Here is a 15,168-nt window from a genome sequence, read left to right as displayed (position 1 = left end):
TAGCAAGTGCCAAGCTCAACGCATTTTGAGTAATAATCAATTATAGTAATAAATAATGATAAGTTTGAGTATAATTGGGGTTTAAACTGTTGTATGTTATAGTATGTATTTGAACTACTAATACAGACTAATATACTGCAAATAGATCTTATAACATTGATTCCAGGAATATTTGAATATTTGAGGATTATAACAAATATGATTTGGGGTGGCATGCCAAAACCTGAAATGTTTCAGTAGCAGTGCTTGCAGAGATACAACATCATTGGCATGAGGGAAACCAGGTGGGATGGATCTATGCCTGGAGTGCCACACTGGATGTTTACAGACTCTTCAGGCAAGGGAGGTGGCTGGAATATATGGAGCTTACGTTTGGCAATGGTACAGTTTAAAGTGTCCTGGTAAAGATTAAGGGACAGACAAATAACACAGATATCATAGTGGGCATCTACTATAAGCCACCTAGCCAGGACAATGACACTGATTAATTGTTTTTTGAGGAACTAATGGAAACTTCCAATCAACTTCCCTTGTCCTTTGGGGGACTTCAACTTGCCAGATATTAACTAGGAAGAGCAAACAGGTGGCACAAACAGATCCAGAGGATTGCTAAAACACCTGGATGCTAACTTCATGGTACAGGTACTAAGGAAGCCAACTAGGAATTATGCCGTTTTTGATTTGTTGCTTCTTAACAAGGAGGGTCTCATGACTCAAGTGGTGATTGATGGCTGAGACCATGAAGCAACCAAGTTTAAAATCTGATGACAAGAGGAAACTGCCAGCTTCAGCTCTGAAGATGTGAGGATAGCAGACTTCAGGCTTCTCAGGGAGCTAGTTAGCATGGTCCCCTGAGAAAATGCTCTTGAAGGTGTTGGGGTCCATTTAGTGCTGGTTACTTTTTAAGTGCCATTGTCTAGGAGCACAGGAGCAGGCAATTCCAAATTGTGGGAAGTCAAGAAGGTGAGGCAGAAGACCAGTTTGGCTGAGCAGGGATCTTCTTTTGGAGCTAAGGCAAAAAAAAGACTTATATGTCCAGTGGAAGGAAGGCCAGATAATATGAGAATAAGAGATGCTGCTCACCACTGTTGGGAGAAAATTAGTGTGGCCAAAGCTCACAAATGGAATTGAAGCTGGCTATTACTATGGGGGACAATGAAAAAGGAGGGGAGTTTAAATACATTAATAGAGAAAGGCAGCACAAAAATGACATGGGCCCATTATAGGATGAGGATGGTCACCTCACAAACAGGGACGTAGACAAGGTAGAGACATTTAATGCATTCTTTGCCTTTGTCTTCAACACTAATGACCAGCTAAGGGGGTCCTGTTGATCTGAGCTGGAGGACTAAGGCTATGAAAATTATAAACTCACAACTGACCCTGAACTTATGCAGGATCTGCTGCTCCATCTGGATCCCTGTAAGTCTCTGCAACCTAGTGGGTTTAAATCAAGAATACTCAAAGAGCCTCTCATGTCATTGTGAGGTCTCTCTCAATCATTTTTGAGCAGCCTTTGGAATCTGTAGAGGACTCAGCTGACTGGAATCTGGCTGACATTGTCCTGATTTTCAAAAGGGGTAAGGAGGAGGCCCTTGCCAACTACAGGTCTGTGAGTCTTACTTCAGTGCCTGGTGAAGTTATGGAGAAGATTATTCTGGGAAGTATAGAAAAACACCTGAAAAACAAACTGGTCCTTGGTCACAGCCAGCATGGCTTCATGAGAGCAAAGTCCTGCTTATCAAAGCTGATCTTCTTTTCTGACAAAGTATCCTGCCTTGTCAGACCAAGGGAAGCCAGCTGTTGTAATATTTCTGGATATCAGTAAAGCTTTGGATACTGTCTCTCACCAGATCCTTCTGGACAAAATGCCCAGCACACAGCTGGATAAACACACCATGAGATGGGTGAGCAACTGGCTCACAGGTCAGGCACAAAGGGTTACAGTGAATGAGGTGACATCAGGCTGGGGACCTGTCACTAGAGCAGCTCCACAGGGTCCATCCTCAGGCCTGTGCTCTTCAGCTTCTTCATAAATGACTTGGACACAGGACTGGAAGGGATACAGAGCAAGTTCACAGAGGATACAAAACTGGGAGGAACTGTTGAGTCTCTTCAAGACAGGGAGGCCCTGCAAAGAGACCTCAACAAATCAGAGAGCTGGGCAATCACCAACCATATGAAATTCAACAAGAAAAAGAGTCAGATTCTGTACCTGGGATGGGACAACCCTGGATGTATGGACAGGCTGGGGAATGGGATGCTGGAGAGCAGTGCCACAGAAAGGGCCCCAGGGATCCTGGCTGATGGCAAGTTGAACATGAGCCAGCAGTGCCCTGGCAGCCAGAAGGCCAACCCTGTCCTTGGGGGCATCAGGCACAGCATGGCCATGGAGATGTCCACTAAGGTACCCGGGCGCTTAGGTACCTACAGCTAATTTAGATGTTGCTTTCTCCTGGCTAAATGAAATATAACCAGATACTTATTGCAATATATTTAACAGTAATTTATAGAATTTGTAAGTTAAAATCATGGTTTTGGTGTCCAAAGCCATAAGTCTCTTCTAGACTGGTTAATATGGAAACAAAATCAATCCCCCCACAATCTAACCAACCACCATCCAAAAAATTTGGGGCTGCCAAGTAGCAGTTTATAAATTTGATCCAGAAGGTTCCTTAAGGTTAGAAATTTGGTGCATAAGCACAGATTCTGAATTTCCTAAACATTATGGGCTTTCTAATTGTTAAGTGAATTTCAGTTGTCTGTGGACAACTTAGATTGATGTACACCTTAAGCTTAGCTGTAAGTTTTAGGTGTGCATCACTTTCACTAATCCCTGAATTCTATATATGCATGTATATGTACATGTATGCACTGTACATGTTAGGTGGTGTAGCTTGTCACATGTGGAGTCAGTTGAGGAATCTAAACAAGTGCACCCTGACAATAGGCACATACCAATATATTTTTACTGTGTTCTTGAAAAGTCAGATTCTGAAAGTGACAATTCTTACTCAAGCTATTTACTCAGAGTCATCTGAGTCTTTGCTGAGTTTTTAGAGGTCATGAAGTTATAATGACTATTTCTCATTTTTACAACCAGTTTTCTGATTGCATCTGCAAGTATTGTTGCTACACAGTTCCAGTACTTAAGACCCCATCAGTTCTATGTTTTGGTTTTTTAGATGCCAGTCAGTAACAGAATGTTATTTAGGCAAATATTTCAGTATATACTGAAGTCTAAGCATATGCTAATCCATATTATTCACTGAATCCTATATTACTGATGCATGTTTTTGCATCAAACATATGCTAAGCATATTGTAGGATCAAGGTTATGCTAAGGTATATAAATCTATTTCTAAGAAATACTTCAGAATCAAATCCAGCAGCTACTATACTATACTATGCTATACTATACTATATATGAGAATTTTTCTCATAGGCTGTTAATAGAACAGATACATCAACAATGTGGTAAAATTATTTTTCTTTACCAATATGCCTTAGGTAGAGAGATATTTTACATTTTCTTAAAAAAAAAAAACAAAACAAAAAAAAAACAAACAAAAAAAAAAGAAGAAACAGAAACAGCAATGGTGCAAAAAGTAAGTATTCATTTTCTATCATATTTTGGCAACATACCTAGTGAAATCACTTTCAAAAACAGCCTGTTTACTAAATGGTTAATAATCTGGGACAGCGAAATTACAAGCTTGTAGACATAGACTGGTCTCGGTTTAAAAAAAAAAAAAAAAAAGAGGTTTGTGCCTCATTTGCTTTCCAAACATTTATGACTTCTTCTTGACTAACCCTCACTTACAGCTGTGTAAACAACAGCCATTTAAGCTGCTGAACAGATAATGGGAGGAGAAACCAACACATCATATGTAAAATGGGAATAAACAAGGATATTAAGAGACTACCTCCCCTTCCTCCCAGGGCTGCTTCTGGTGTTCTTTCTCAGATAAACAGCATGAAAACAGCCAGACTTTCTCTTCTGATGAAGATTTGGCTTTGATTCAATTAGACAGATGGCAAATAACCAAGGAAAATTTATAAATTGGTGACTGAAGTACTGCTCTCTCATCTTGGAATGGCAGATTTAGTTCAGCTGCATTTCTGTGATATGATAGTCTTAATATAGTTCCTATTGGATAGCAACTGATGCCACAAACCCACCTCAATTGATGAAATTCAACACATTATGGAAAATTGTGATTATCAGAGGAGGGTTGACCACAGGCTAACTTAACAAAGCTGAAATAAGCAGCCATCTGGGTATATCCTTTACTATACGATTTACTTATTTTGGCAAAACTGCAAAGTCTTGTAGGTGGCAACATTGTACTAAATTTGAATGGAGGTGTCTGCCAGCCCCTCAGTCTCCCAAAATTGAAGTCACTTTTCTGAGGAAAATAGAAATAAATCCAATTGTCTGTGTCTAATTAGAAACCAAAAGAACTATTACACATGTTCATACTATTGAAGTGCAGTAATAGGCAATCCATGCTGACATTTTTAAATCTGCTTTCTCCAAATGTATCTAGTATTTACATCCCCAGTAAAGTTCCCCTACTCTATCTGCTTTGGACAATGTGGGTGGGCAGTGATAATAGGATTGAAGTAGCAAGAGCTGGAGTTCATTTAATTCCTTCAGCATTTGTTGGACATCATCGTCTTCAAGCTCCCACCTCACAGACACTTTTTAAGTGGGATCTTAAAACCCACTCCAGAGTTGCTTGCCTCTTGTTTCAAGGGCAGTTCTCTTTCTTTCCCAAGTTCCAGCCAAAGCTCTCTGTTCAGGCAGGCTGGTCATCTTCCCTCCTGTCCCATCTTTCAGCACACAGACTGCTCCTGCACCTTTAAGATTTTCTTCCTGAAATACATCTAGCCCTCCTGAACTCTTTTGCCCTTCAGGACTGCTGGCTTAGGGAGTCTCTCAACCAATCTCCTAAAGAGGTGAAAGTTTGCCCTCTGGAAGTCCAAGGTGGCAAAGTGCTGGGCACCCCTCCTTACTTCTGAAGAATCACAATCACTATCATTTCCTGGTTGCTTTTCCCAGGATGGCCTCTGACCATCACACCAACCACCAGCCCTTCTCTGTTCACAAACAGCAAGTCCTATGGAGCACCTCCCCTGCTTGGTTCCTCACCAGATATGTCAGGAAGTTCTCTTCCATGCACTCCAGGAATTCTCCTAGACTGCTTCTCCTCTGCTGTGTTGTATTTCTAGCAGACATCTGCTATGCTGAAGTCTGTCACAACAATTAGAGCAAGGGATTGCAAGACTTATCCCAACTGCTTATAGAATATTTCTTCTGCCTCTGCATCCCGATTGGGTGGTCTAAAACAGGCTCCCCCCAGAATACCTGCCTTGCTGGCCTTTTCCCTGATTCTTACCCATAAACACTCAGCCCTGTTTTCATTATCATTCAACTCCAGACAACTGGGACACTCCCCAACACTCAGGGCTACCCCACTGCCTCTTTCCTTGCCTATCCCTTCTCAAGAGTTTACAAAATTCATTGCAGTGCTCCACTTGCATCATCCCACTGTGTCCCTGATAACAACTCTGCTACAATTTTCCTGCTGCACCATGAAGCCAACATTTGTTGCAGCAGCATCTTGAAATTCACTGTCTCTCTATAAAATAGAGGTTCTGATTCATGCCTCAATACCTGTTTCTTGAGAAGTCTCTCATGCTTGGTCCATTGTGCCACAGCCTGGGTAGAAGTTAATGAAATCTCAGACTGAAAATCAGCCAACATGCAACAATTTTAATGGGGTTTTTGTGAGTTAAACATTTGTTAAGTACTAAGCATAAAGAATTTTCCTAGATAAAAAGGAAATTAGCTAGTCACCTCATGATTTATCCATCTCAAATTCCTGAATAAAGTTTTTGGTTTGGTTAATAAATGTGAGTGTATTTAGTTTTAGAACTTGGTTTCTTTACTGATGGCCTGTGAAAAGTTTTTCATATCATTTAAGTGTGAATAACAATTATATATGGTAGTTCCTACTTCTGAGCTACTGATGATAATTTTTGTGAAGGAAAATGTTAGGTAGACAGATCTCTGTAAACACAGAAGCTTTAAATAGGTATTTCTTTTCAAAATCACTTCTTGGTGTACTTTAGGAGTGCCTTGCTTTCAAAAGGTCTTTGACCTTTATACTAATAGGGTATTTATTGGATCTATGGGACAGACTATTTTGCCTCCAGTCCATATAAATATTGTGAGAGGACCCACTCAATGCTTAAGGCAATAAATCTGCCTTCTTGGCTGGGTTCCTATTTTAAAGTAAAACACTGAGTTAACTTGACATCTGTATTATATTCCTCAGCTTATCATGAAGTCAGTAAGTTACTTTTGCAAAAATCATAAAGGGCATTGTATTCAAATGTGGTGCATGCTTTTTTCCCAACGAAATTAAAAGGGGCTGTAAATGCTCATTCTTTTGAAAAATTGTGTTTTTTCAGTTCATGCCTTAGCTCTTTTATCTGAAAAAAAATGAGGTTGTAATATTTGCTTACCTCTATGAAGAGCTTTTGGATTCATATGACAAGAGCATCATGTCAAAAGCTGGCCATGGCCATTAGTAGCACATGAGAGCAGGTACTTCATGCATTACTTGAAAATTATAGAAGTGCAAATTGGAGGAATCCTTTTCTGGTCAAGTTGGAGAACTGGTCTGAAAAAAGCCAAAGGAAAGTCATCAACTTCCATCATTCTGTCTAATGTCAAAATGTGAAACCTAAATTTGTGCTTAACCATTTTGTTCTCTGCTCTTTTCACCTCCTGGAAAAGTGACTAATTTTATGTGTCATCATGTGTGGTCTATGTTTTCTTTTCCATCTTAGAAATGCCAGTAGAGACTGATCAACAAGAAGATGGAAAGAAGGAGTGCTACTACAATCTGAACGATGCTAATTTCTGTGACAATGTGCTTACATCCAATGTAACCAAACAAGAATGCTGCTGTACTTTGGGTGCTGGTTGGGGTGATAACTGTGAAATCTTCCCATGCCCTGTCATTGGAACTGGTAAGAGGAGGCCCTCTGTCCCTTTGCAAGCTTTTAAAGTGTTGTGTTTATGTTAATAGAGTGTGCTTTGCCTTTAGAGAAGGCTTGCTCATTAAATCCCATTTTCTGTAGTATTTAGTCATGACTTATCCATAGGAACAGAGGAAAAGTGATAAGAATAATTCGTACCTGGTGTCAATCCATTGGCTTCTCTGCTCTTGACCCAGGGATAAGAAGAGCCTGTTACTGAACGGTATTAACTCCAACTGATGTTAAGCAAATATAGATTCTCACAAAAGCTTGTTTCAGATGCTATGGTGTAGTATGTTAGGTTTTTTCCACAAGCTGGAAAACAAAGGTAACCATTGCAACATTTTTGAGGCTGCAGCTATTCTTTATAATGCTGTTTTTACAGCACTACAGCTACCAATATATATTATGGCAATAGTTTTACATTTTGCAACTTACTGAACTATTCAGTTAATAATATTCTATGCAGACCATTGTTTAACCTCTCAATATTAAATTAGACAAACAGAGTCAGGTGATATTTGTCACAAATTTTGAAAAAAGTACTTGAAACATAAACAGGGATGGCTGAAATTCAGAATCCAGCTGGAAAAAATCGCATTAGAGAGAACATGCATAAACTTTTTGAGATTAAATGCTAAAGATTACTTTTCACAGAAATACATCGTCACATTTAATTCCTGTTTTAACTACACCTTAGAATCGGTCAAACTGAAATGAAATGCATAATAAAAAGGGGCCTCTCTGCTTGGATAGGTTTGTTTGATTCTGTATAGTCTCCAAGACACTTGAAATAATTTCTCTCTGTAATGCACACCATGTTCTCCTGTTGCAGTCAATTAGTGTTTTTCCTGTATGAGGACTGAAGAATGTGGCTAGGGGTTTGTATCTCAGTTGGAGTATGCCTAGATTACAGCTTGCAGCGTAGCTCAGAGAGGCCCATGCTAGCTTTAAATAAGATAATTTGGCTACTGGTATTGTTATAACTGCAGTGCACCATGAAACCTAGTAAGGAGCGCATTTTCCTGCCAAAGAGCAAGAGAAATGAGTTTGCCTGGAGCTCTGTGGGTGCCCTAGTGAGGTTTGTGAAAACTAGCTCTGCAAACTGAGAGCAGGGGAAAGTCAGGCTGTGGCATTTGACATCCCCCATTAAACTAAATGTGTGTGTGATTGCCTGATAGATGCAAAGAGCACAGATATCTCAAAGTACCCTGAAATGCATGTAACACTACATGTGTGAATACCTTCTTCTTAACAACAAAATTTTTTGGTTTTTCTCTGCCAGCTGAATTTACTGATTTGTGTCCTGAAGGAAAAGGTTTCATTCCCTCTGGAGATTCATCTTACGGGCTTCTTGCTCAGAATTATAAAGGTCAGTACTGACTTGTATTAAGATTAATTGTTTCAGAAGTTCTGGTAGTTGATTGACTAGAAATGTGGGCCAGGAATGTAAACGTACTAATTCAAATTTTATTAGGTGATTTTAAAAGTTCATAGTATGAAACCTTACTGAAAATCATCATTTTACAGGTTGTTAAGAATGTCAATTACACAGTCTCTGCAATATTCTGGTTTAATTTCTACTAAGTGCTATATACTGTGAGAATAGGTACTGTGACCACTAACCACAAAACCACTTGGGTTTTTTTTGAGTTTGAGAAGCAGCCATCACAGAGCTCATCTTAAAGTCTCTGAGAATTTAAGGGTGTTGTTTATCTTTACAGATCCAAGATTTCTGTATATATTCACCATGGGGGTTTGGAACTTGTTGTGTGTGCAGCATATCCAAATGCATCTCAGATAAAATCTGCGTTTTTGTGCTACCTCAGGGTTGATAATCTCTAGCTGCTATAAATACTGAAACATGGAAATAGTTCATGTGGAAATATCTCCCACAAATCCCTGCCGTAATAAGACTTTTTCCCTTTTCAGTGAATTTATGTTGTAAAACCTTAGGAATGGCACAGAGAACAAATAGATAAATAACTTTTATGAATGTGCTCTTTTAGTAATGTGAGCTTTCTCTGTTACACTGACTTAAATGTTACTGTTGCTTTTGTCCACAAGCTTCTGCTTGTAAGAGCAATTCCTGTTTCCTTATTGGAATTATCTTTCAGAAGTAAATAGCCCACTGGCCTTCCTTGGCTTTGCTTCTAGGCTTTCCCATTTTTCTCCAGACACAAATCCGTGTTCCACAGGAAAAAGACAGATTGTGAACATGACATTTTTTATTAATCTTTGCATCGTTCTTGCTGCAAAACAGTCAAAATATTTAATGCTTGTAACCACTTAGTGGCTGGAAGAGTGGATGTGAAAATAAATCATTTTCTAGATATTTCAGTGCTTCTGGAAAAAAGGAAGCATTTGAATGATTCACCTTTAAAACTATTGGACAGCTAGAAATGACAACTTTGGGATAAAATCTGTGTTTCCCCAGAATAAATGGGGAGTAAATATATAGAAGACAGTGGATTAAAACAATTGGTGTTGAGAGAAGAATGACCTACTTTAAGTTGTGTTTTTTATTGCCATTTTTTACTACCAACCTAGCTTTAACAGACTACTCTAAGTAGGTCTAGTAAATGAAAAGTAGGCTGGAAAAAAGGAAGTGAATAGAATTCCAAAAGTAACAAATACATAAATACAAGACTGGGAAAAATGCGTCCAACTGTGAAAAGCTATATATGAGCTGGCATATATTTTCCATGAAACCTCTCTGAAAACATTTAGCCTCATTTGAAAGTGTGGCAGATTCTCTTTGTCAGCTGTCAGTAGCTCTGTAATGATTGCCACCCTGTGTTCAGCCACAGACACAACTGGTTCTGTGGGGTTGAGACTGAGCTGAAGCTGTGCTTTGAGAAGCAAAGCCACGAGCAGTGTGGATTGGAAGGTTTCCTACCATGCACAGCAGAGTCACCAAAGTGTCTGCAAACAGAACAGCAGTCACAGAGTCCAGCCATAAGCATAGCTGCTTAGCTAGTTTGGTAATCAGATGGTGTGCTTAAATTAGGTCCATGGTGGGAATACCTTCAGTAAAGCAAATTATATGGGAAAATACAGGCCATATTGTTCATCTGTTTTGCTTGGAGTAAAGAGCTATGTGATACCAAAGGAATGAAAGGGAAACTGCAGATTATTCCAGTCTCTGTGTGCCATGGGACTTAATTCTGACAGGGGGAAGTAATGGTCCACCAATTTTTCCTTTTCCATTCTGGCTACATAGCCTCTTCCACACCAGTTGCCTGAGGGTTTTTTTTTTTCTGTGGATATCTGTGCTCCTGGGATTTTCTCTTTAAACTGATGTTTGCTTGAACAGAGAAGTGTAAGGATTTATTCCATCTTGTTTGTCTACATGGCATCATAATAACAACAGATAACACATTGGTTTTTTCCCCAGATGCTGATGAATGCCAACTCTTTGGACAAGAAATCTGTAAAAACGGCTTCTGTTTGAATACACAGCCAGGTTATGAGTGCTACTGCAAACAAGGCACATACTATGACCCTGTTAAGCTCCAGTGCTTTGGTAAGTTTATTTAAAGTGGTCTTGTCACTATAATGGTATGCAGATGGGCAAAACAAGCAGACTCCTACAGCAGGATTCCCATCAGTGCTGTGGCATTCCCATTAAGGGGAGAAGCACTGGGCCTCTGAACTCCTGTAGCAGCTTTGTAAGATGCATTGGGTCATTTCCCTTCCTTCTGCTTGGCTGAGCAGCAATTCTGGATGACATAGCTGTGGCATGTAGAGCAGGGTTTGCTTTATTTGCCTCCTTTTGGAGCAAATTACTCCCAGGAGTTTGCATCTCCAGAACAGCCTTCTGTTCTCTTTTGAGTGCAGAGTCAAGAGCTGTGCCAGCCTTAATGCAGGCAGCCACAGTGATCAGAGGGGCTCCCCCCTTGCATGCACACTGCTGGTTCACTCTGCCAAGGTACAATTTAGCCTTCTGTTCTTTGTATACGGAGTGAGCAGTGAAAGGCTGTATGGTGAAGCTCACCTTTCGTTTGGTAAGTGTTCTGGGTTTACTATATTGAATCAAATTAACGCAGACTCCTCTTTTTGTTTCAAGGACAGATATTTTCCACAAGGAGTTAATATGCAATGTGAAATTACAGTTGAGGTCATTGATAAGCCCATTTTAGCCTGCATAACCTTGTATTCCTTTGGTTCTGGTATTCAGCTGAAATTACTCATGATCATGACCCTGGCTTTTGCTTTGTAAGCAGAGAACCATGTATAATGTGCAGAATAGCATAATGAAAGGAAACAATTTTTGCAGCTGCAATAAGAGAGCCTTTTACCTTGGGATTCTATGATTATTCTTTACAAAGGGTGGGATTCTACATGATTAAATGTAATTTATCTAAACTGGCCTGCTCTTCCCTTTGAGCTAAATTTCAGCTTTGGCTTTCCTAGGCAAACTAAGAAATACCATGGCTAAGTAAGGTGATCTCTTCTTCTGACAAGCTCATGAAGAATCACTAAGACTGTGCCCACCTCTAATGCCTGCTGGTATTGTCCTAAAGGGAAACAAATACGGGAAGCAGTGGCGGCTATACTGGATGCAGGGTATTCCTGGCACTGCAACCCCTCCAACAAAGCCTCCTTATCCTCCCTGGTACTTCGCCCTAAGTCCTAAGACTTGAGGACCAGAGGTCAGCATCCTTTAGATGTCTGTCCTTCTCCATGGGCACAGAGAGGATTGTTTTGCCAGCAATGGGTATTTGTGGAAATTTACAGAAGGCATGCAGGGAAGTCTGCTCCTGTTATAGGAAAATAGAAACATAGATTAACACAATGCAAATACTTTGTGCTGGCTCTCCTTGATACATTTCCTTCCATTTTAAAGACACGGATGAATGTCAGGACCCAAACAGCTGTATTGATGGCCAGTGCATTAACACAGAAGGATCTTACAACTGTTTCTGTACACACCCAATGGTTTTGGACGCAACAGAAAAGCGGTGCATCAGACCAGCAGATTCGAGTGGTATGATCCATTATACATATTACTGAAGTGAGTACACCTCTACGAGGTGGTGCTGACATGGCTACAGACCCAAAGTCTAAGCTTAGACTGGGTCATCCTTGGATGAGCCTGCTCTTCTGGAGGATTTTGGAAGGCAATGCTTGGACCATCGTCTCTTGATCCAGAAGGCATCGTGATGTAGGACTCTCCACAGTGCTCCACTTTGCCTATACAGACAGGACATTGCTGGAAGTATTGTGAGATTAGGCTCGGGCTGAGGAGTCTTCAGCCAGTTCACCAGCTCTGCGTCTGCCTTGTCCAGCCTTGTAGGTAATGAGGCACAGCCTGCTTGCTGTCTCAGTAAGGCTGGGGTTTGGCTGCAGGCTAAGTCTCAAGATTCAGTTCTACCAAAGTAAAATAAAAACAGGAATGGCAGGATATAGGAGGAAATAGCTAAAATTGTACGTGTGCTTTCAATTGATTAACATTTAGCTCACAGTTTCAAGCTGTGGACTTCTATGTCAATGTTAAAGTAACATTTTTGTGTGTTCTTTCAATTTCAGTAGACACTGATTTCAGGAAAAAAAGTCAGATATTATGAGATTCTTAGAAACGTCACAGAAATCCAGAGCATTATGCAGTCTGCACAGCTTAGTCTATGCCACTCATGTCGTCGAAAGAATTGTTGCAATGGGTTTGATATAATGCTAGCACTTTGTAGCCATAAATCCAGATCTCTGGTTCCTGGAACTTGCAGTGAGTTTTCCTGAGATGCTTCTGTAAAAGGAAATGGGAATACAGAATGCCTGCTTTAGTCACTCCAAATTGTGAGGCTGATATTTTGGGAAATAATGTGGTTGCCCTGTTGCCTGGAACTGTGAAAGAACCACAGCATTTCTATTGTTCAATCTTCAGTTAAACAAACCAAGAGCAGGATTGTCCTTTGGGTTCATCTAGGATGTGAAGAGAATGCAAGAGCCTAGAGGGTCTTCTGTCATGAGACATTTGGACTGACACAGCAGTGATCATCTCAGCCAGCACAAAGCACTCAAGCCTTGTATCGCTACTGGCAATGTCCCCCTCGCACAGAGGAGGCAGGGCAGGCTGGTTTCTTTGCTGCCAGCAGAATTTGGAGTTGGTTGCAGAGACCCACTGCTGCTTTTCACTGTGTGTTCTGGCAAGCTTCTAGTAAAATAGGTATCTAAGTTTGTGCTTTCAGAACTCAGTTTTGCTCTTGGGCGAGGTTTCAGTTCTGTACTCTCCCATGCATAATGTAAAAATGCAGTAAATGGATATGCACAGAGAAAACAGAACCTTGGTTTGTGACAACACTTATTTTTCACTCCGTGTTGGAACAAAATCAAAACCTTGCAGATGTCTTCACGAAACAATTGTGCTGAGATTTTTACATTCCAAGTGGAAGATTAAGTTTACAATTCCTCTCCTTCCGATCAGCAGTGATCAGAACTTGCTGGGACCGGGAATGGTTTCTTCTGAGATCTGTGTCAAAACTATTATGCCTCTGAAATACTCCAGCCCTGACAAAAATACAGATTTTTTGTTAATGTTCATAAGAATGTGACAGTAGTTCACAGCAGTGCTCTGTCTCCAACAATAGCTGTAAGTGGATGATTAGGGACCAGGAGGGCAGATAAACAATACTTCTCTTCACCCTCCCCAACACTCTCTCAGCCTCCAGCTATTTTCAGCTCAGGGGATTTCCTGAGACTGATGTAGTTTGTCTGTTTAGTGAATGGGACTCTCTCTTCCAAGTATTTGTCCAGTCTCCCAGGGAGCCCATGTAAAATTTTTGTTCGACTCTGCCCTAGTTGTAAAAGTTCTTTCAGATGCCATTGACAGCAATATAAGAAAAGCAAAATAACAACTTTTTAAGTTCCATTGTGTGGATGGATTTCCCCAAACATTCACCTCACTCCCAATGCTGGTTTTTGTCAAGCTTTGTTAACTTCCATGGGAGCCGAGCTGAATCTGTGTTAAGTATTCAGCAGTGACTGTGATTTAGAAAGATTTGGGTTTGGGGTATCCAACACAATGTGCTTTTAAATCGGCCTAATGTGACAACTCAGAATCTTTTGAGATTTTTCCAAAGCTGAACATTCAAGGGATGCGCCACCTCAGGCACTTAAAAAAGGTCATGACTTCTAAACTCAAATTTGTATTCAGCAAAGTCTGTAAAGCTAAGTTATTTTTCTAATCTAAATTTATAAATCAAACCAGTGTCTTATTTAAATAACTGTGCTGTGATAATGACCTAATCCCATCTTCTCCATCAGAACAAACTGAAGAAGCTGAGGTCTACCAGGACCTTTGCTGGCAGCACCTAAGTGATGATTTTGTCTGCAGTCGGCCCCTGGTTGGGAAGCAGACGACGTACACGGAGTGCTGCTGCCTGTATGGGGAAGCCTGGGGCATGCAGTGTGCGCTGTGTCCCATGAAGGAGTCGGGTAAGGAGATGCACATATTGCTTCTAGAATGAAACTGAAATGCTTCATCACTTCAATGGTATTATTAAAGCATTCGTACCTTGCACTTGCATCTGCGCCAGTAACATAAGAAAGAACAAAAAGCCCCTAGCCCCTCAAGGGAAATAGGTTACCAGTAGGGACTGAAAATTTCCAAGGAATATAATTTTGTGTTAAAAAAAAGCTGGCTGTAGTATTTTGTAGTATTTTTAAAAGGCTATATGTTGTTTATGCGTCTGGAAATCAGATACTCTTCCATAATATTTCAGGTAGAAGGTGCCATTTATGGTGACTACAAAAGCTGAATGGATACAGAGAAATGTCATTGACACACACATTTATTTCAGGGGACTAGAAATGGGACCAGTGGAAGCAGCATAGGTGTATGTCATGCTGTGCCTGAGATACATCAGTCCTGGTATACACAGTCTGCTATGATACTAACTTCTTCCTTCCCCTGTATAAACTGTTCCAAAGTCTAGTTTGGATGCAGCATTCTTGCTATAAATGTGTCTTTCAGTGACATATCTTTCCATGTAGGAATACCATCCTACACTGGTAAAGCATTTTATTGTGAGCATTCCTGGATTTTTTACTTGGGCCTGTGTTACTCTAATGGTAATGTTGTGGCTAAAGCAATACATGTTTTACTTGTAGCAAAAA

At 40.3% G+C, this 15,168-nt stretch overlaps 1 protein-coding gene across 9 annotated transcripts in view; it reads left to right on the top strand.

The window, feature by feature from the left end:
- The window catches only part of LTBP1 (latent transforming growth factor beta binding protein 1), a 184,481-nt gene that overhangs the window by 154,966 nt on the left and 14,347 nt on the right, over nucleotides 1-15,168 (top strand). For 7 of the 9 annotated variants that reach the window (XM_079332375.1, XM_079332372.1, XM_079332371.1 and 4 more), the window contains 5 exons: nucleotides 6,862-7,044; nucleotides 8,339-8,425; nucleotides 10,451-10,579; nucleotides 11,903-12,043; nucleotides 14,317-14,487. In XM_079332375.1, the coding sequence (XP_079188501.1) occupies nucleotides 6,862-7,044; nucleotides 8,339-8,425; nucleotides 10,451-10,579; nucleotides 11,903-12,043; nucleotides 14,317-14,487 (711 nt within the window). The remainder of the gene's footprint in view (nucleotides 1-6,861; nucleotides 7,045-8,338; nucleotides 8,426-10,450; nucleotides 10,580-11,902; nucleotides 12,044-14,316; nucleotides 14,488-15,168) is intronic. The other 2 variants (XM_079332377.1, XM_079332373.1) reach the window with 1 other exon arrangement.

Source organism: Erithacus rubecula (assembly GCF_903797595.1).
Source record: "Erithacus rubecula genome assembly, chromosome: 2".
In the NCBI taxonomy this organism is placed as follows: domain Eukaryota; kingdom Metazoa; phylum Chordata; class Aves; order Passeriformes; family Muscicapidae; genus Erithacus; species Erithacus rubecula.
Note: the sequence above shows the minus strand (reverse complement) of the source record. Positions and strands in the feature narration are given on the sequence as shown.